This window comes from Gossypium arboreum, chromosome 5 (genome assembly GCF_025698485.1).
Source record: "Gossypium arboreum isolate Shixiya-1 chromosome 5, ASM2569848v2, whole genome shotgun sequence".
Classification (NCBI taxonomy): domain Eukaryota; kingdom Viridiplantae; phylum Streptophyta; class Magnoliopsida; order Malvales; family Malvaceae; genus Gossypium; species Gossypium arboreum.
The window spans coordinates 42668176-42690675 of NC_069074.1; the positions used below are offsets into that span (position 1 = coordinate 42668176).

A 22500-nucleotide genomic window follows, 5' to 3' on the forward strand; every position below is an offset into this window, starting at 1 on the left:
ATTTGCCAAATGTGAACTTAGATAATATTTGAGTAATGTTTGTGTTTTAAAATGATAGAATGGAGTGGATGCTTTGAATGTGATATGCACAATTATAAGTTGGATTTAAGGTTTGTTAAATTGCCATTGTCATTGCCGAATATTTGCTTAGTTAAGCTTGTTAAATTGTTCTTAATAATTCCGGTTAAATTTGTTCTTAATAATTCCGGTTAAATTTGTTCTTAATAATTCCGGTTAAATTTGCTCTTAATATTTCCGATTAAATTTGCTCTTAATATTTCCGATTAAATTTGCCCTTATTATTTCCGAATAAGTTACTTAGTTAAAGAAAATTTTAAAGTACTTAGTTAATTGATACTAGGTTAATTTTGTGTATATAAATTAATATAAACTTTGTATATGTACTAAAGGTTGTAGATGAATTCGGCTTTGGGAGAATTTTGGTATAAAATGCTTGAATGTTAACAGGTTATTACTTTAATGACTGAATGTGTCAATGGCTAATGCATGGTCTAGTTGATCAATATGTGTTAAAATGGAAACGTAAATAAATACCTAATTGATGAGCTATATAATATATATATATATATATATATATGAAAATATGATAAACCTTATGAGTTTTGTGTTTGTGTATGTGAGCTAAGTATACAATGAATATTTGACTATAAGCTAGCTTGATAGGACCTTAATAACTTAAATTTTGTTTGAATTAGCTCAAGAGCATAGAGAACCAAGGTTGGACAGGGGAAAAGAGAAAATAGTTGAATAGCCGATCCGAAACTGTTCGAAAATATTTGAGGTAAGTTTTAAGTAGTTAAATATAAATAATATTTGATAATGACATGACATACTATGAGAATTAAGTATTACTTGTCATATATGTATATGGTCGAATGACAATTGTAATGGAAAGTAAAATGTGATATGCTTTTACGATCAAATGATAATGTTAGATGAATATGAATGAGATGTTATGTGTAAACTATCAAATGATAAATGTGAGTGATGAAATGAAATAAAAGTGAATAAAATGTAGGATGATATATTCGAATGATGTTGTACCTAAATTGGTGTGATTGTGTTATATGAAACTTGTTGAATTGAATATCGTACAATACTATTCGGGCCTTTGAGCCTAGCAGGCTATAATACCGGTGATATACTATTCGGGCCTTTGAGCCTAGCAGGCTATAATGCCGGTGATATACTATTCGGGCCTTCGAGCCTAGTAGGTTATAATGCCAGTGATATACTATTCGGGCCTTCGAGCCTAGTAGGCTATAATGCCGGTGAATTGATATCGGGCTTCGAGCCTAGCAGGCGAAATGCTGGTGAATGAATTCGGGTTTAAAACCTAGCAGGCTGAAAGCCGGTGATTTGATAAATGTCTAAAATTAAGATACCTCTTGTTAGAACGACAAATGAATACGTTCAATACGATAAGTTGGCCAGGTACGTATTATATACTTATATGTGAGTATGATTTGAATTGAATCATAAATGTATAATGTGATACATATGTGAATAAATGTTATATCTATATTTATGATCATGATATATTCGGTCAAGGTGTGAAAGTATGCGAAAATATTCGATTTATTTATGCTATATGAATTCAGATTAAGTGAAATTAGAATGCTAATTGTGCATTATGTGCTTGTGTATATACGGCCAAATGGTAATATATTTAGAAAATGACCTCTTGAGAAATTGAATAATTGATGTATAATTGAGTTTATTTGTTGCATTGCTTAAAACTTACTAAGCTTATAAAAGCTTACTCCGTTTGTTATGTTTCTCTGTTTTATAGATTGTTGATTTCAGTCACCTGCTCAGGGAAGGAATCGTCAGTAACTCATCACACTATCTGTCATTTTGGTACTACTATGTTTTGGGAGCTAGTATGGCATGTATAGAATAGACTTAAATGAATGATATTTTGGAATGTTGTTGTATATAAGCCATGCGAATATGGCATCTTTTGAATGTTTGTATAAAGTTTTTTTTTAAATGCATATACATTTTAATGTTCTTATATTAATGTGACTGTACAAATGTGGTATTTTGGGTTGGTAACACTTCATAACCCATTCCGGCGACGGATACGGGTTATAAGGGTGTTACACTATGCATTCTGGAAGAATAAGATGTACAGTGATTTGAAACAGATGTATTGAAGACTGGGAAAAGAAAAGCAATACTTTGAATTTGCATATAAATGTTTATATCAGATACAGATGTCTTCAGAACTGTTACAACCAGTGGTGACATCAGAATGGAAATGTGATAGAATTTTTATGGAATCTAAGTTGGAATTATCTCTATTTTTGAAAAAAAAAGATGATATTTGAGTAATCATAAAAGGTATGGTGAAGTCTGTATATTCTAATCTGGTATGAATAATTTTATTACTTAATAATGGTATGAAATATGGGTTTCTAAGATTGTTAGATCATATGGTATGCCAGTTTCTGTTATTTCTGATTAAGATACATAGTTTACGTTCTGAATCTAGAGCAAGTACAAGAAGTTCTAGGTGTGCGATAATAGTTTTCAACACTGTATGAAGTTCTGAATGATTATGAATGTAAAACTGCATGGAATCTGATTGAATACAGTGAGAAAAAGAATATGCGGAGCTATTTGATTTGTGAAATTGAAGAAAAGTGGAAGTGATTTAAGATAGACTGAAAGTAGTTTTGACAGACAGAAATCATATATAGACTTGAAACATTGGGATATTGAGTATTTTGTTAGTGATATGGTATTTCTTAAAGATTCACCTTGGAAGAAGATTTTGAAGATCGGGTTGAAAGAGAAATTGAGTTCTTGTTCTGTTGGGGTATATGAAGTTGTAGAAAAGTTGGACCGGTAAAATATTGTTTGGTTTTGCTTCTAAAGTTACAGAAATTTTATGATAATTTTTCATGATTTGAAGCTCCGAAGATGATATAGATCAGATCTCTTGCATGTTATATCGACAAAGGATATTGAGATTTGATGTAATCTATAGTATGAAAAAGAGCCGGTTGAGATACTAGCCTGAGCGGTAATGTCATAATATTGAGGAAGCAATACGGGAACCGAGAGAAACAGCGAGACCTTTTTACTTATACCCACACCTCTCTCAGGTAAATTTCGAGGACGAAATTTATAAAAAGGGGGAGAAATGTAACAACCTGAATTTTAAGGTTATTAGAAAAATATATTTTCGGGTCTCCGTTTCTAAAAAATGGATTAGTAAATAATTATTAAAAATATTTATGAAGTTAGTCGAGTGGTTAATTAGAATTTAATTGAGTGAATTTAGCTTAATTAAGAGTAACTAAGAAAAAGGACTAAATTGAATAAGGGGTAAAAGTTAAATTATAGATTAATAGAAAATAAAAAGGACCAAATAGGCAATTATGTCTATCTCATTAGATGAGGCGGCATAGCATGATAAAATCCTAGATTTTTTAGATTATATTATTTTTATTGTAAATTATGTTAATTATATTATAATATTATTTTGACAATTGTTTGGTAAATAAAATAAATGAAATAAATAAAAGAAAAACAAGTGTTTGAAAATGGTTTGATATAAGTGTATAAAAAATATACACATTTGTAATACAAGTATTTGATAATAAATAGATATTTATTTAAATATCAAATTATTGTTATAATTATTAATTATTATTAATATTATATTATATTATGAAATAAATTAAAATAGTGACAAATGTGTGGTAATTATAAAATACATGTGTAATAAATTGAATACATACATTTGTAATATGTATATTTAATTATTAGTAGATATTTATTATTTATAAAAGATATTTATTAATTAAATAATTATATTATAATATTTTTATGAAATAAATAAATAAAGGTATGACAAATGTATGGTGATAAGTGAATACATATGTACTAATAATATACACATGTGTAATTAATAAATAAATATTACCTATTATCTAAGTATAAATAATGTTATATTATATATAGATATAAAACAAAACAAAAAAGAAAGAAAAGAAACAGGATAGGCAAATGTGAAACAGGGGATGGAAAGAAAGAAAGGAGAAAAGAAAGAAAAAAAAAGGAAAATTGAAGATTTGAAGCTTTAAAGTTTAATAGGTAAGTCAATTTAGCCATTTTTACTTAATTTTGATGTTTTAGAAGCTTTGGAACAAAATTTTGATGAAATTAAGTTGATATTTTGAAAGTTATTAGATTTCTAGATAATGTTCATGTTGAGTAAAATGATGAAATAAGGGTTAAATTGATAGAAATTCAAGTTAGAAATGAAATAAGGATTAAATTGTAAAGTAATTCATAAGCTTTATGTTGAAGGGCTAATTTGAGGAAATTTCGAAACTAGTGAAATAAGCTGAAAATTTAGTAGTTAAATTTGAGTTTGGATGGAACTTGAATAGAAATTGAGTATGAATTAAGTTAGTAAAGTGAATGAATTAGTTAGGACCTATTTGAAAATAAGGTGTAAATTGAATAGAAATTCAATTATTTGTTATAATGAGTGCTGAAAATTAATGGTATAATTATTTAAATTCCCGTAGCTAATGTTGTCTCGGGAAATCTCGGCTAAGCAAGGAAAAAGACAAAGACAACGGGAGTTAGCTCGGAAATTACGATTTGTATTTTTATAATCCGAACTTAATACTTAAATTGTTGGATTTATTATTTAATATATATATAGTAGGTGTTTTGAGATGATTATTTGAATTGGATTGAATATTAATTATATTGAATTGATTTATGAATATATGTGAATGTTTGAATTGAAATGAATATTGATGTGGAAATTGAATAATAAATATTTATTATATTGGAAAATATATGTAGTTGGAAGTGTGATGAGATTGATAGAAAAATGTGATTATTGTGAAATTGAATATTTGTTATTGAAAAGTGAATTGAGTTATATTGAATTGGGAATAAATCTGATTGTTGAAGCGTATAATGATTGGAAACTGGAAAGTGAATTGGAAACCTTATTAACAGTATCGGGCTAGGTCGGATATAGTTGGCATGCTATAGGATTGGAAATGTTCAGGGATACTTCAACCTCGAGTCGATGAGACACTGGGTGTCATACTATTACTTCGGATAGATTTGATGAGGTACTGGGTACCACTTTACTTCGGCTAGGCCAATGAGACACTGGGTGTCACTATATTGCTTCGAACTATCTGATGAGGCATTGAGTGCCATTCTGGTGTGTTTGGTTGGATTCGTGTATCCGTCTGAGTCCGAGTCATGTTAATAAGGGTTATTAAATATAACAGGGATCAGATTGATACTAAATGAAGAATTGAAATGTAAACTGAAACACACGAATCGTATTATACAATGAAAGCTATCTGGGGTAGCAAGTTGATTTTATATGAATGGTAATGACTGTTATTGAAATGGATATGTACAGAACACTGATTAAAAAGTGAACAGTTGAATATAGTTTATCGATATTAAACAGTGAACTAAAGTATGATTGAGACAAATGAATTATGTAGCTCTGGATTGGATCAAAGTAAATATTATAATTGTTTAATGACTTGCGAATAAATCGTGGAAAGCTATATAGGTTAGTAAGTGAAAAGAATGAAATAAGTTACAATAAATTTATCTATGAATTAAATAATTGAATAGTTATGATTGTTATATGATTTTAAGTGTTTGTTATATTTTTATTTTATTAAGTGTTTGGATTATAGAAATACCACTGAGTATACCCATACTCAGTGTACGGTTTATTTTTGTGCGCAGGTTAAGTTAAAGTGAGAATGTCGAATCAGCATCCCAGGCCGATCCCGAATTCAACGAGGTAAAGCGTGTTAATTGTTGATAATGGCATGTACCTAGGGTGTCTTATGTGTGTCATTTTGAATGGTGAATGTAAAAGTGAAATAATTATATTTAAATTTTGGTAATGGTATATAATAGGACTTGACTAATTTAGTATGAATTTGATTTATTTGATAATATTTGATAAGTAATTAGAATTGAGTATTGGATAATATATAAAAAGTGTAAATTTAGCAAGTTTTGAGTATATTTAAATGTGTTTAGAATGGTTGAACATAGGTATTTTATGTAAATTGTCTGATGGTTCAGTAATGCTCCGTAATCCTGTTCCGGCTACGGTTTGGGGTTAAGGGGTGTTACAGAGCCACTGTACCATTAGGATTCCATTTGATTTTAAAAACCCATTTACAACCAATCGCCTTTTGACCCGGAGGTAAGGAAACTAAAATCCAAGTGTGGTTGCGAATTAAGGCATCATATTCTTCCTAAGCAGCCATCTTCCATTCTTCACTAGCGAAGGCTTCTTCAACAGTTTGCGACTCTTGTTTATTGAACTCAACTGTTAGCACATTTGGTTTAAAAATTCTAGCCTTCGATTGAGTGTAGATGTGTGCATGGGCTGGGCTACCCGGCTCGGCTCAAAGGCCCGCCCGAAATGTGGGAATGTTTGGGAAAAATATAGGCCCGAAATATAGGCTTGGACAAAAAAATAAGGCCCGTTTAAAAAATAGGCCGGGCCTCGAGTAAATTATTTTTAGCCCGGGCCCGGCCCGAATTCACTAAAAGACAAAAAAATCTGTATTTTTTTATTTTTGAATGTTATTTTTTGTTGTTTTCTCCTATTTTGCTACCATTTTACTATTATGTTACTACTATTTTGTTGTTATTGTTTCGATATGGTATAAAATTTATTTTATTGTTAATTTTCTTATTATTTTAAAGGCATTTGTTAATTTTTTTATTATTTTAGAAGCATTTGCTTGTTAAGTTGCATTTATCTTAATGTTATTTAAGTTTACATATTTTTAAAATTTATTTTTAATTTGTTGGAAAATATTTATTTTAATGGTTTTAGTATTTTTGATGTATTATATATATTTAAAATGATATAAAAATTAATCTGGTAGGTAGGGCCAGCCCGGATTTTAGTATTTTTATCCGGGTCGAGCTTGGGCAAAATTTTAGGCCAATTTTTTGGGCCCTGAGATGTGGATCATCCAAGGCACATTAGCATGGCGTACTTCTCCTGTTCGAACCGGGGTTTGAAACCAAACTTCTCCTCAGGAGGATAGATGGGGCGATTCAGGTGAGATCCAATGTAGATCCAACTTTCTATTCACTCGTGGGATCTGGGCGGTCCGGGGGGGACCACCACGGCTCCTCTCTTCTCGATAATCCATACATCCCTTATCAATGTATGGACAGCTATCCCTTATGGGCATGATTTTTTAGTTGAGCCCGACTCGAACCCGGATCGGCTCGGCCCATGAACACCTCTAATCGAGTGACCATAGAGTGAGTATTACCAAGTCGTAGTGGAGAATCAACCGGAGCAATAGGAATTTTTGGTGTAAGAGAGGAGGTGTTAGAGTCATGATCCAAGCTAACGATATCATTGTCATCCGGAGCAGGTTCAATAGTAGAAGTCGGTGAATGATCCAAATGAGCAGCACTCAAGGGTATCATGCATGGCGAAGTGGACTACACAAAAGGAAGAGAGGTGGTGACTCAGTCGACTACCGAAGAAATAGACGAAGCATTAGGAGGAAACAAAAATAATCTTTGTCAAATATCACATGTCGAGAAATAAAAACCCTGCCATCCGAAGCAAGATATTAGTAACCTTTGTGCTCAGAACTAAAGCCAATAACATTGCACAGTTGCGATCAAAACTCCAACTTGTGTTGATTAAATGGTTAAAGATACGGATAGCAACAACACCTGAAAACACGAAGGTGATCATATTCTAGTGGAATACCATAAAGAACCAAATACGAGGACTGATTTTAAAGAACCAGAGTGGGCAACTGATTGAGCAATTGAACCGTACATGAAAAGGTAAACCACTAATACTTCATTGGTAAATGGGCTTGAGCAAGAAGTGTGAGCCCAACTTCAACTATATGACAATGCTTTCCCAACTTCAACTATATGACGATGCTTTCTTTCAACAATGTCATTTTGCTCGGATGTATGTAGGCACGTAACATGATGAAGAATTCCATGCTGAGCCAACAAAGAAGAAAAAGAACGAAATTCACCACCCCTATCACTCTGAAATTGCTTAATATATTTGCTAAACTAAACTTTAATCAACTTCTGAAAATGAACAAAATAGTAAATAGCTTGAGACTTCTTTTGAATAAGAAACAACCATGTAAACTAGCTACAAACATCAACAAATGAAACATTATACTAATTACTCCCAAAATTAACAACAGCAGGTCCCTATAGATTAGAAACAACTAAATCAAATGGACTATGATAGGCAATGGTGGAAGCCAAAAATAGTAACTTGTGTGACTTCCCTTATTGACTAGCAGAGCACACATGTTGTAATTTATTAGTATCAATAATTACATTACAAGTCTTTAAACCAGAACTAACAATATTTGATGACAGATGTCCAAGTCGGCAATGCCACAACTCAAACAAACTGGACTTAGAAGTCAAGAACGAGTTAGGGCCTAACTCTGTATTATAAAGAGACATCTCAGCTTCTTGAACGGATCCCACATTGATGAAAGATGGTACCAGGAAAAATCGATACAACATTTAATGTGTGTGGCCTCAGAGCAAAATTTCCTAAGCCTACATATCCTTTACAAGATAATGAAACGGGTGAAATTCAAAAAATACATTATTATCCTAAGCAAATTGAGAGACCGAGAGCAAATTTTTCTAAATCTTAAGTACATGTAATAAATTTGTTAAATACAACAATTTACGGGAAGTAAAAATTATGCTTTGTCTTAAATGTGCAATATGAGCAACGTACCATCACCCAATAAGCAAATGAGTTGTACCTGAATAAACACTTGAGGTATCCAATAATGAAGCCTATTGATAGATGTGATGGGTAGCACCTGAGTAGAGGTACCAAATAAACAACCCATTTGAAGTAGAGGACAAAGGCATAGGTGGGTTGGATAGTCCATCAAGAAACCTAGCTTATTATTAGCCATGACAGACCAAGTAGACCTATTCATCCCAGCAGACCTACTTTGTAAAATATTGGATGACATGATGGACACATCCGGCAGCAAAGGCCTACTAGCCGGTCCACATTTGGCTATACAAACCCAACAGCAGTAATGATATGCAAAACCAAAGATGCAACAGTGATGGGCCAAGTAGTGGGGCATGCAGCAACAGCAACAGGAGGTCGAAATAGACTTTTCTCAAGCAGAACCGAAGCAAAAAGCCTATAACATATTGTTTTCTGTAGAAAAGAAAAATGATGAACTTGGGCTATAGACCCAAGTGGTTGAAGTAGGCCAATAGCAGAACCATAAGATGGATTAGATGAGAAATTAGGGTTTGAAAATGTCCTATTTACTACAGCCACTGAGAATTCATTCCAATACCCGAAAAAAGAGGAAAACTCCGGAAAACCACCAGCAAAACTTCGGTCAAAGCGAAAAAAACAATGTTAAGTAAGGTCGCCAAGGCAACCACAGATCTGGCATTGGAAATGACCCCTCAGACTCTGTCCACGACCATGGAAAAAGGTACGACTACCCCATGAACTGGAAGCCACCGAACAAAAATCAGGAATAGAATCGAAATAAGAGATCGAAGTAGATGAAATAGAGGAGTAATGCACTAGATTAGCCTACACCAGTGTCTCAGTCACAAACCTCCGTTGTCTACTTTTACATTCAAAGAGGATATCAGTCAGTTGATTCAATTTCAACGACTTCAGCACAAACGAGGTAACAGTGACCACAACCTCAAAATCGGTTGAAAACCCAGCAAAAATGATGTCAACTTGCTCATTATTTGACACAGGATAACCTGAAGCAGTTAGCAAACCATACAAGTTCTTGATCTTAGCTAGGTAATCTTTCACTAATAAATGCCCTTTCTTTAGTGAATGTGAATCGTGTTTCAACTTAAGACACCTTAACACCAGACGCCATTACGAACAACCAATAGGCCTGGCTCCAGACTTCATGGGTCATAGCGGTACCTGTAAATCATGACAAGATTTTGCCACTGATTATGGATAAGAACCACAAAGCAAAAAGTTTATCTTGCTGATGAAAAGAAACGAATTCAAGATTAGAAACCAACTTCCCTTCGGGGTCCGGCACAAACCAAGGTGGAATTGGAATCGTTTCATAGATATAACCGATAAGACCATAGCCATCTATGATGAGCTTCAACTGGTGTTGCCATTGAACGAAAGTTTCTTCCTTAAGTTTTATTATTTTGTGTCTAGGAAAGGATTGCACCACTTGACAGATTCGTTTACCATCAAGAAAGCATAGTGAAGAGTAGCTAGGAACAGGAGTGAAGGTCATCAGGGACATTGCTTCATTTGCGAACACATCGGGGGAAATGGAAGCCATTGAACACAGCAGAAGTTAGCCCGTGAACTGGCGATTGATACCATGAAAAAAACTTTTACAAATTAGTAAAAGAATGACTATACTAAACTTTCTAAATAATCTTGTGATTAATGCTTGAGTGAATAGAGTACATGAGAAGAGAATATATACACATACAAGAGGAAGTAACTTCTATTAACTAATAACAAAGTCAGTTGTACCAGTCTAACTATCTCTAATAGTGTGGGCTATTTTTTATGGCTTTTCTGTTCGATTCAAGCCCTTTTGTATTTTTTTAGTTTGCTTTCGCTTTGTTTTGGTGCCTTAGAGAAATTCTATAAGAATTCTGATTTTTCGAATAAAAGACCGACTTAGATGGATTTGAACCCAAGAAATCGCCTAAGGCCGCGCGATTTGCCAGACTAAAGTTCTAACCTTATGGCACAATGTTATACATGAACTTTGATTTTGTGCAATTTTATACATGAATTTTAATTTGATTCAATTTTCACAAACTAGTAATAAAACTATTAATATAGCACCATTTTATGTTTATATATTGCATACACAAATAATTATATTAATATAATATGAAAATAACTTAATGTATTTATTTCTTAAATGCATACAATTGAATCAAAATCAAAGTTTCATTTGTATAATTACACCAAATCAAAATTCATGTATCAAATTGCATATTAGACCAAAGCTTATGTGTAGTTTTGATTTTATTCTTTTTTATTTAGAATCCTTTAATATATACGTGGCATACCCAATCGTCTTTCGGTTTAGATTGTTCATTTTGAGCAAATTATCTATTGACTGTGACTAAATTGATAAATTTAATTAAAATGATCAAAATAGGAATAATCATATTTTAGGGTGATTAAAGGAATAATTTACTCTAAATTTTAATTACATTGAAATTTGACCTTATTTTTTTTAATAATATAGAGATTAAATTAATCTATTTACTATTTTAATTCAATCATTATAATACAAGAACCGATTAAATACATTTAGCCTAATATATCAGTATCAATTTTATTTATAAATTATGAATTTCATAAAAGAAAAAGTTTTTCATGATTAAGTCAGCTCAAATAGTAAAAAGTTTTCACTTGTTAGTGGACAACTTGATTAATTCCGCCCATTTAGTGAAATTTTATTTTATATTTTTAATTAAAATAATATTAATTAATAATGTTTTTATTTCTATTAAGTTTAACACCTATTATCTTTTTTTTCTCCAATATTATAATAATATAAAATAAAATTTCGAACAGAGTGTAACTCAAATATATAAAAAATAAAATCTGATAGGATTTAATAAAGTGAAAAAAGTAATGGGACAGTTAATCAACATATGATAGTTTGCAAAAGGAAAAAAAACTTTATTTATTTGACCTATTTCCTATGGTTCATCATATAGAACTTTGGCCTAAATTAAATGTTTGAAAAAAAATGACCTTTTTATACATTGATATTCAGAAAAAGAGAGTCTAGTGGAAATGATGACCATGATTAACCAAATGATGCTATGAAATATTCAACAACATTAATAAATCATAAGCCTAAAAAACAAGAATTTGACCCAATCACTAATCCAAAGTCCAATCACTATCAACTATACCCCAATTTCATTTTTAATAGAATACACATTTTCACTGCATTTGACTTTAAAAACTATATGAATGAAAAATAAAAAGAGATTGGAAGGTGGGGGAAAACTGAAAAGGCTAGAGTAGGCATATGTGTTTGACAGGTAGTCAATTGGATCATTAAAGGGTATATGTATCAGAAGCCTAACATCTGCAATGCTCTTTCACACAGTGCAGCAAAATGCCAAATACTCTTACAATTACAGATTATACCCTTTTTCTTTGATGCTACCCTTTTCACTTTCTTTTATAAGGCAAGCCATGGCAGCCCCCCCTTCTACTTTTTTGCCTTTGAATTCCTTCACCTTCTTAACCTCCTTATGAGTAAGAAGTTAGAACCAGACACAAAGAACCTCAGCAAATAAAAACCCAATCTTTTTTTTTTCTTTTTTGTTTTTCCTTTGAGTTGTCAATATCTCTCTTGAGTGGTCTTTCCCTTTTATGCTCATAGTATTAGCCCCCATATTTTTCCTTTTTACACAAAAAGGTTAGCTTTTTTTTTTTCTTTTTTTCTCTCTTTTTTTTTTTTTTTGCAATGGAAGAAACTGAAGAGCACCACCATGTGAACAAGAAATGCACTACCAAAACCAGGACTTTCAAGGGCGGGAATAATAATCCTCATAAGCATCATTACCAGCACCCATTGTTGCAATATTCAAGCCACTTTGGATTGTTTAACCAGAACCAGTTCCAAAGTTACTCTTACTACCCTGCTTTGCTCCCTTTACCCCCTCCAATACCTTTGCAGCTGGCTTTAACCCCACCTCTCTCTCAAAACCAAAACTTTCAAACTAAAACCCACTTGCAGAAACTTCCATGTAAGGTTAATGATTCTCCTCCACTTGCCACCTCTTCCGTCCCTGATACACAAGTCCCAGTTCTAACAATGACACCAGGTGACCCCCCAATATTTATATTTGTTCTTCTTATTTCATCTGCATGTATCATCATTTTAAGGTCATGGTTTATTTTTCTTCAACAAAACTGATTAAAAATAGGATCTTTGTTATATCCTTTTGTTCCAATCTTTAGTTATATGCAAAAAATGATAAATTTATAGCTAGAGCCTATAAATGATATGTACCCTGTTAATTCTTATATTTGAAACTACTGGACTTGATTGATTTTTGTTGGGAACTTTTATCTATCCAAGTGGTTGTATTCAAGTTCTTAACTTTTTTTTTCTCGTTCAATGAACCAATCAGCTCCAGAGGGGCTTCATGGGAGAACAAGTTTTCCATATAAAGGAAGGAAGGTGAGGAGTAGTGATACAAAGGAAGCACTGGTGGCTGCTAGGAGACCAGATTCTGGTGGTGTTGAAGGGCCAGTAATCACTCTCCTTGCCAACCATTTTGTAGTGAAATTTGACCCCTCTCTTAAAATTTACCATTACAATGTTGAAATATCTCCTAGTCCCTCCAAGGAGGTTGCTAGGATGATCAAACAGAAACTGGTGGAAAACAACTCAGGTTTACTCTCAGGTGCTCATCCAGCTTATGATGGTAGAAAGAATATATACAGCCCTGTCGAGTTCCAAAATGATAAGCTTGAGTTCTTTATTAGTCTCCCAATACCCACCACCAAGTCAGGTTTACCTTTTGGGGAATTGAATTGCTTCCCACAGAAGCAGAATCAGCTCAAAGTGTTTCGAATCAATATCCGACATGTTTCAAAGTTTGATGGAAAGGATTTGAGAAGTTACTTGAGCAAGGAAGGTGATGATTGGATCCCACTCCCTCAGGATTATCTCCATGCTTTGGATGTTGTTCTTAGGGAGGGTCCAATGGAGAAGTGTATACCGGTAGGGAGGTCGTTTTATTCGAGTTCAATGGGAGGTACTAAGGAAATCGGAGGGGGAGCTATTGGATGGAGAGGTTTCTTTCAGAGCCTTCGACCAACGCAACAAGGATTAGCGCTCAATGTTGATTTCTCCATCAGTGCCTTCCATGAGAGTATTGGAGTTATCCTTTACTTGCAAAAGCGGCTGGACTTTCTCCGAGACCTTTCTCAAAGAAAGACAAGGAGTTTGAGCGATGAAGAGAGGAAAGAAGTGGAGAAGGCATTGAGAAATATCAGAGTTTTCGTTTGCCATCGAGAAACAGTTCAACGGTACCGTGTTCATGGCTTAACTGAAGAAGCTACCGAAAATCTTTACTTCCCTGACCGGGGTGGTAAGAATTTGAGGCTTGTTGATTACTTTAAGGATCACTACAATTATGACATACAGTTCAGGAACTTGCCATGCTTGCAAATCAGTAGGAGCAAACCATGCTATCTTCCCATGGAGCTTTGTATGATTTGTGAAGGCCAAAAGTTTCTTGGGAAGCTTTCAGATGATCAGACTGCAAGGATCCTTAAAATGGGCTGCCAGAGACCGAAAGAACGAAAAGCCATAATTGATGGAATCATGAGAGGACCAGTAGGGCCTACAAGGTAATGTTATACAACACTATGAAGAATTTACTTGATTATATTTGATTGCAAGTAAAACTTAAGGATTTGCACTTTTTCTTGGCAGTGGCAACCAGGCAGAAGAATTCAAACTCCAAGTTTCGAGAGAAATGACTCGGTTGAACGGGAGGATTCTTCAACCTCCCAAGCTCAAGCTTGGTGATGGTGGACACATAAGAGATATCACTCCTTCCCGCCGCGATCGCCAATGGAACCTTTTGGACAGCCATGTATTTCAAGGAACGAGAATAGAACGGTGGGCGCTTATAAGTTTTGGGGGCACCCCTGATCAAAAGTCTAACATCCCCAAATTCATAAACCAGCTTTCTCAAAGGTGTGAGCAGCTGGGGATCTTTCTTAACAAAAGGACAATCGTCAGCCCTCAATTTGAATCAACACAGGTGCTTAGTAATGTGTATCTTTTGGAATCTAAGCTCAAGAAGATCCACAGAGCTGCTTCCAACAATCTCCAGCTGCTCATATGTGTAATGGAGAAAAAGCACAAAGGCTATGCGGATTTGAAACGAATAGCGGAGACAAGTGTGGGAGTTGTGAGCCAGTGCTGCTTGTATCCGAACCTTGGGAAACTCAGTTCACAGTTTCTTGCAAATTTGGCCCTGAAGATCAATGCCAAAGTTGGAGGTTGCACAGTTGCTTTGTACAACTCGTTGCCATCTCAGATTCCACGTCTTCTCCGGCTCAATGAGCCTGTGATCTTTATGGGTGCCGATGTGACACATCCTCACCCGCTCGATGATTTCAGCCCATCAGTTGCCGCCGTGGTTGGTAGCATGAACTGGCCTGCAGCAAACAAGTATGTATCTAGAATGAGGTCTCAAACGCATCGACAAGAAATTATTCAAGACCTCGCTGCAATGGTAGGGGAGTTACTTGATGACTTTTACCAGGAAGTAAACAAACTGCCCAAGAGAATCATCTTCTTCAGAGATGGTGTAAGCGAAACTCAATTCTACAAAGTGCTTAAAGAGGAGCTGCAAGCTGTTAAAGAAGCTTGTGCAAGATTTCCGGGTTATAAACCTCCCATTACTTTTGCAGTAGTACAAAAGAGGCATCACACAAGGTTGTTCCCATTCGAAATCGATCCTTCTTCCATGCAAAACCAACCTTTTGATGAAAATATTCCCCCCGGAACCGTAGTGGATACCGTGATAACACATCCAAAGGAATTTGATTTCTATCTTTGCAGTCATTGGGGGGTGAAGGGTACTAGCCGCCCGACTCATTACCATGTGTTATGGGATGAAAACCATTTCACTTCCGACGAACTGCAGAAGCTGGTTTACAACCTATGTTACACGTTCGTAAGATGCACCAAGCCTGTGTCTTTGGTGCCGCCTGCGTACTACGCGCACCTGGCAGCATATAGAGGGAGGCTTTACCTCGAGCGATCAGAATCCATTGCTTGTATGAGAAGTTCTCCCACAATTTCACGTCCAGCTCCTCCGAAGGCAACACCATTACCGAAACTAAGCGAGAATATTAAGAAACTCATGTTCTACTGCTAAAACTATATGATCCTCACAATCACATGTAAAAGTAGTGGATGAATTTATAGCCAAATTGCGAAGTTTCATGTGATTACAAGTGGTAGAGCTTGGATTTGGTCATGCAAATAGTTGTACAATTATCATAGCAGCAAAGTGACAAATCTTAAATTCCATATTGTTGACTTTTTTTCTTCCCATGAAAATTCTTTGGTTGGTTTAAACATGAAATATTCATATCCAGAATCACTGCAGACAGCACGTGGATTAGTTGAAGTGAGCTAAAATCATTAATGATTTAAGCAAAAAGAAGTGAGTGAGTAAATGAGTGGTAAGAAGAATACTGTAATGAATATTTGGTAAATATTATTTATGAAATGATGATAAATAGAATAGGGTTGGGAAAAAGGGTCCAAAAAATACTACGAAACCAAGTCAGCTTTTGAGAGAGAAAAAGAAAAACAAAAGAAAAGGCAAGGAGAAAAAGGGGAGTGAAGTCTGACTTTGGACATTGCGTTTTGTCTGAGAAAAGGGGTTAAAGTAGAGACAGAAAGGACTCTGCTACTCTGAACCAAACATGGGTTATACACACTGATAAGGGGTTCCTCTCTTACCTCACTATGTCACACGTGCTTCATCCTTTATCTCTCTCCTTTCTCAGGTTTTCTGTTTTTCTATCAAATTTTTAAAAATGTTTCACAAATTTAAATTTAAATTTTAATCAACATTTTAAAATAAAAATATTTATTTAGTAGTAATGTAATTAAATAAAATAATATTATAATGAATTTAAATTTAATAAAATAATTTTATCAACCTTAACAATTAAATTTAAATTTTAAAATTGAAAATTGAAAAGATTAAAAGTATATATTATATTAAAATAATTTAAATTAATTTTTAAATTTTGATGGGATAAAAATATATTTGTTTATTTAACGAAGAGGTTAAAGAAGATTGAATTCGATTATTAATTAACAAAAGTGTCAATAGAAATTCACAAAAATTAAATTATTATTGATTATTACGAGGATTAAAGTTTTAGTTATACAAGTTGTTTTTAAAAATGTTAAATTATTTTTGAAAAGGTTGATGGTGTTTATAATTATTATAAAAATATTTTTAAAAGATAAATCATCATTTTAAACATTAGGTTACAAAATAATTTTATTGAGAAATATATTTTTAAACTAAAAGTTATTTTTTAACTTAGATTAAAATATCGTTTAAAAAGCTATTTGTTTATTAATGTTTTTGAAAAATATTTTTCACCTAATAATAAAATAAAACATTGATTAAAGTAAGACCAAAACCCTTCTTTTTTTTTCGGTTGACTATACCTTTAATCCGGATTAAATCATGTTAAATTAAATCTCTAAATAAGAGATAAAAGTCCTCATAATTGAGAAAAATTAATTAATTAAAAATAACCTGAATTAAAGTATTTAGACAATTTATAAAATATAAATTCACTAGAAGTTGAATTAAATTCTACATTTTATGAAACCAAATAATATAAAATTTATATTAAAAAAAAATCAAACCAAACCAATATCACCCATACTCAACTTCATAGAAAATTTTGTTTAAAAAGGTATCAAAATTTATGTCGCATAACCTAGAAGGAAGGTTCCATTGAAGGGTTGGGACATAGAAGAAATGGGCTAGGGTATGAAGTAAAATAATGAAAGAAAATGGGAGGGAAGTGAGTTGATGGTGGGTGATGATTCCTTGTGTCGGTATCCTATTTCACATTGATTGATGTTTCATTCATCTCTTACAAAACGAAGGGTCTTTTCTCTCTCTCTCTCTCAGATAAGGTTGGAGTATCAAGCAAACCCAAAGCTTCACCTCATTCCCAGTCTCTGGTTTTGATGATCCCCCAAATTACACTTGGGGTCTTTAAATCATCCATCCTAAACCTTTTATTATTGTGAATGTACATACTAAAAGTACAGCTTTGATCCCTTTATCGTTGTACATACCGAATCTTTTGTCTAAATTCCCTTTCAACGTTTACCAAATTTAATCAATCCTACCAATATTTTCACCCATCATGTAGCTGGATAAGGAAATCTCAGAAGTTGCTATAATTTTGTTTTATTATTTAAAACATGTATCAAACTTTTTTCTACAGTTGAAGGCCTATCCTTTGTTTTATCTAACAATTTCTTTCCTCTACAATATGGTTGAAAATTTTATTAATTTTCTTTTAAGTTTGACTATCAAAAGTTAATTTTTTTTTTTTGAAGTTCTAAATCCAAACCCAGCTAAATCCCACCATTGTAAATGGATGACAATGAGATATGCATTTATAGTTGGTGAATATATGGTTCAAGTCCCTACATTTTTTGTTTATTTAGAATTTTATCATTTATTTTTATTTCAATGAATTTAATTTCTTTGCTTTTCAAATTTTCAAACTGTAAGTCTAGTTCTTAAAATCATTAAATTATTTTATTAAATTCAAATTTATTACATCTTTTTTTTCTTACTATATAATTTCCAAGTAGACTTGTCCAAGAATCAAATAACTTGCCCGGCCTGATAATCCCGTCCTGACTAGGGCCTAACTTGAACAATAATTTTTGCTAAGTTAGGCCCAATTCAGCCCAAATTTAAATAATAAAATTTATTTTTAAATTATTTTTTTATAAAAATATATCAAATAACAACTAAAATATATTCTTAATATTTTATTACTTTTTTAATAATAAAACAGACTTTTTTTTGTGGGGCAAGCCAAGTAAAAAAGGGCTTGAAAAATATTTTAGAATTAAATTTTGACCCAACTCATAGACACCTTTACTACCAATTTGTTTTAAAATGTTACAACTACAAATTTAACAAAATAATTTTAACAGTATTTACATTAGAACCTGAATTTTAAAATTTATAAAGTAAAAGTCTAAATTCATAAAAATAAAAGTACATAAATTAAATTCCAAATGTAAGAGGAGTAATATTTCTTGTAGCATATTTTAACCTTTATCAAAATCATCACATTCTATTCCTTCGCTATTTTTTTTTTTAATAATGAAATTCCCATTGCAAAGGTAGCAGCAGTGCAAAATGGGATCAAGTGAGAAAAGTTCCATTTGATTGTGCTCTATTTCATCATCTCTCACAAACAATGTTAGTCATAAGGCCAAGTAACAGAAGTCATAGGTATACTTGTTGTAAACGCTAAAAAACGCGCCCTTCTACGGTTTTCTCTTCTGGGATCTGAAGCAACTCTCGAATTCCTTCACAAACCTGTAGCAAGGGTATGCAATTCATTGTTGATGCCAACCAAAACAAAATGATCACCCATGTACAGAGAACTTTCAATGGGACATGACATGTACAAACATACCAATTTAATTTGTGCTTTGATTGATGCAATTAAGCGAGTATACTCTTCTATTTGCCTGCATGGTACAATTGACAATTAAAAAAAAAAAAAAAAAAACTTGAGAGAGGAAAAGAACCAAGAAGAAACTATACAACTGAGTGTGTTACGTTAAGTGAATTTAAGCTTAATACATCCTATTGCAGAGGCCAAAGACTGATTGTGTTCCTTCCAACGTTGTCAAGCGCATAAGACACATTCTAGGTGCTAACTCAGGCGTAAGGCACCAAAAAGAAAAAGAGCTACCCTAAGTAAATCGCAGCATGTATATGTTTGAGTTTTTGTTTGCGTCTATATATATTTATATATAAAGCCTAAACATATCATGGAACTCTAGAGTCTGGTCTAGGTTATCTAGAAAACAAGAAAATATTTCATTAGTCAATATGCATGATTTCATCAAATATAAATTATATATATGTATGTATGATTTCCTTATGGTCCATGTCTATAGATGAATGTTGAAATACTGAAAAGTATACACTCTGATATTAGTTTTCTTACTAGTAAAAGTATAGCTATAGAGATAAGTGGAAAATAGAAAAAAAAAAAAAAAATTAAACAGAACTTCAATCAAGCAAGCTTTTTTTATGCCTAAAGCTTTACAAAAAAGCACACCTAGGTGCACCAGGCATGCATCTAATTAAATGGGCCTCGTCCGGAAGGGTCTGACTTTTGTTGTCTAGTGCTAAGGCACATGCGCACCAAGGCACATGTCTTGACAACACTTCTTTGATCTTTAACCTCACCTATGGACCTATGTTGATGGTCAAGGCCAAAGTTACACCTAACATAAGTGATGATGAAAAATAAAAAAAAGGTCAAGATCAGCAAAACCAGCTTCTCGAGTTGTACCGGAATATAGGAAAAGATGGATAAAGTTTTAAGTTTCATACTACTTTATAGTGACATTGGTGGATCCCATGATGATATTAAACCAATATATCCTTGCATAACATGATAGAGTTTGCAATGACTGAATTGTACATAGCATTTATATACAATTCTATCTGACTGGTTAGAAAGAAGTAGGTTATGAGCAGTTCTTTTGTGCTTGAGGCTATAAGCAAGTAAGACCTACAGAAGTTCCAAACAGGGCTTCTTGATCAATTGAAGAAAACCATATACCTTTCCAGTTTTTCCTCCCTCAATGAGATAAACTTTAATGCTTCTGACCAGGTGAACTCCACATGAAACCCGAGTCCGACATCCACAAATATACGTTGGGTATCTGGCCTGTAAACATCAAAAGAGGAAGCCCCCGAAAAACCACAAGCACACACAAATCCAAGAAAATTTAATTATAATAATAACGGATTAAACATGGGATGAGCAAATTCTTAAGTCAAAATCCAATTGCAATCACAAAGTTCAACAGTAGTCTTAAGTTTTAACCTACATTACATACAAGTTCACCCTTGAACCAAAAACAAGTAAAGGGCATATAAAACATGAATAATCCTATTTCATGATACCATGACAATGTGGAAATCACGACATAAATGCATAAATTGCAGTATTTTTTTTTAATTCTGAAAAGGAAAATGGAGTGAACATTAGTACAAAAGTAAAACTAAAAATAGGTGTATGATAAACCAAAAACGATAGACATAGAAGACTTACACTTCTGCTTGCATGTACACTTCAGACCCGAGATTAACCAAGGTCCGAAGACTAGTTACACTGTTTTTCTCTAAATTTTCTATGTTCTTCCGCAAATCAGAGCTACATGAAAAAGTGTCAAAGTAAACAGATACAAAGCTCTAATCTTTCAGCAACAAAAAAGAAAATCCATCGAGGGAAAAAAAACAAAATTTGCATTGAAAATTCTTAAAGTGTGTCCCTGTTACTCAAAAAGGAACAAATTCATCTCTAAATAAAAGGATACAAAATTTTTTGCTGGTCAAAGATTTTGTCGCTGCAAAAATATGGGGAAAATATGATTAGCAATGTCGTTATTCCTTTTCCTTTTGGTGTTCAAATATATAAATAAAAAAAAGCAGGCTAAATATTAGTACAGGAAAAATGGGAACGTTGTCAATTCATACCGTTCAGCAATAGCATGAACAAGATCAGGTTTAAGGCGGCGATCGACAAATTCTTCGAATTTCTGTACTTTCTCCTGGCGTAAGCTGTCCATTTCTTCTGCCCAGTGAAAAAATAATATTCAAGTAAATTAAAGTAAACCTGTCTTCAAATCGGGGTTCAGCGAAAATTCTGGTTTAGGCATTTCACCGAACGGCTAAAAAGCATGAGCTTTTTGGTCGTATCACCCCCCCCCCAAAAAAAAAAAAGAGTAAGTGCCTTCTGAAAGCGAAAGTGGCTCACCTCACCTGTCGAGGGCCGGCTGACTGAACGTCTCCTCCGGATGTTTGAAGGTAGGTAAAGAAGGGAAGCCCTACTACAATATTAAAAAGGGAAAGGTAGAAAAGGAAAAAACATATATATCGAGCTGAGGAGAGAGTTGCAGTTTGAAGCAAAAACGCGCCGCGCCTAATTGTTGTTATTATTGGCAAATAGCAAATACCGATAAAAATAGTAAGCTCTTGTAAATCTATCGTTATATTAAAAATTTTATATATTTTTATTATTAAAAATTAGTTTGTATTAGAAGTATTAATGGGCTGGGTTCAGACTAGGCCCAATAAAAATTTCAGTCCCAATTGGTAGGCTTGGGCTGGCCCAAAAAAATGGGTTGATATTTTTATTCAAATCCAGCCCATATTATATATGTTAAATCCAGGTTTGACTTTTTTTTATCCTAATTTCATCAATCCACTTTAATCAACTTTTGTTTCTTCTTCTTTTTTCCGATTCAATCGAAAATAACAAGTTTAGAGTATCGAAAGAGAGAATCAAAATGATTTTTCCCTTGATCGAATTGAATTCAAATGGAATCAAAATTAATAAAAAGCAAAGCAACCAAAAAAAACCCAAACTTTTGAAAGTAGTAAAAAGGGAACAAAATTGGGTTCAAATAAGGAAGCGTAGATCTAAAGGGAAAGGAATGATCGTGAAAAGGAAATGAAAGGAACAGTAGGTAAAAGATCAATATTTTCTGCAAAAATAAAGAAATTAAAATCAGCGAAAAACAACAAAATGAAGAGAAGCAACAGTGGTGGCAA

The 22500-nt window shown here is 33.2% G+C and overlaps 2 protein-coding genes and 1 long non-coding RNA gene across 8 annotated transcripts; 2 read left to right on the top strand and 1 right to left on the bottom strand.

The window, feature by feature from the left end:
• The first annotated feature begins 4001 nt into the window (after positions 1–4001).
• Positions 4002–6036, top strand: LOC128292987 (uncharacterized). Its single transcript, XR_008282996.1, has 2 exons — positions 4002–4128; positions 5776–6036. It is a non-coding gene; the product is annotated as an uncharacterized LOC128292987 (long non-coding RNA).
• A 6020-nt stretch (positions 6037–12056) lies between these two features.
• LOC108450031 (protein argonaute 7-like) lies at positions 12057–16190 on the top strand. The gene is made up of 3 exons (XM_017747457.2): positions 12057–12924; positions 13234–14461; positions 14547–16190. The coding sequence occupies exons 1-3, from the start codon at positions 12564–12566 to the stop codon at positions 16003–16005; spliced, it is 3048 nt and encodes a 1015-aa protein (XP_017602946.2). The 5' UTR covers positions 12057–12563; the 3' UTR covers positions 16006–16190.
• A 2660-nt stretch (positions 16191–18850) lies between these two features.
• Positions 18851–21929, bottom strand: LOC108450616 (uncharacterized). Of its 6 annotated transcripts, none has more exons than XM_053029175.1 (7): positions 21704–21923; positions 21424–21517; positions 21264–21293; positions 20999–21100; positions 20504–20611; positions 19340–19394; positions 18851–19239 (listed from the first exon to the last, which is right to left on the bottom strand). In XM_053029175.1, exons 2-7 carry the CDS (start codon positions 21513–21515, stop codon positions 19171–19173), a joined length of 456 nt encoding a protein of 151 aa, XP_052885135.1. In that variant the 5' UTR covers positions 21516–21517; positions 21704–21923; the 3' UTR covers positions 18851–19170. The 6 variants fall into 6 exon arrangements, with proteins under 6 accessions (XP_052885135.1, XP_017603812.1, XP_052885134.1 ...); XM_017748323.2 differs by having other exon boundaries at positions 21424–21520; positions 21704–21922; XM_053029174.1 differs by lacking the exons at positions 18851–19239; positions 19340–19394 and adding an exon at positions 19806–20162 and having other exon boundaries at positions 21709–21929.
• Between the last annotated feature and the right edge of the window lie 571 nt (positions 21930–22500).

Excerpts from the sequence above, each read along its gene's own strand:
- LOC108450616 (XM_053029174.1), bottom strand. The coding sequence starts at position 21,515 with ATGGACAGCTTACGCCAGGAGAAAGTACAGAAATTCGAAGAATTTGTC. Across the intron at positions 21,294-21,423 it reads GTTCATGCTATTGCTGAACG|CGACAAAATCTTTGACCAGC; the intron begins GTATGAATTGAC and ends ATATTTTTGCAG. Across the intron at positions 20,612-20,998 it reads GTGTACATGCAAGCAGAAGT|GCCAGATACCCAACGTATAT; the intron begins GTAAGTCTTCTA and ends TGATGTTTACAG.
- LOC108450031 (XM_017747457.2), top strand. The coding sequence starts at position 12,564 with ATGGAAGAAACTGAAGAGCACCACCATGTGAACAAGAAATGCACTACC. Across the intron at positions 12,925-13,233 it reads AGTTCTAACAATGACACCAG|CTCCAGAGGGGCTTCATGGG; the intron begins GTGACCCCCCAA and ends TGAACCAATCAG. Across the intron at positions 14,462-14,546 it reads GGACCAGTAGGGCCTACAAG|TGGCAACCAGGCAGAAGAAT; the intron begins GTAATGTTATAC and ends TTTTCTTGGCAG.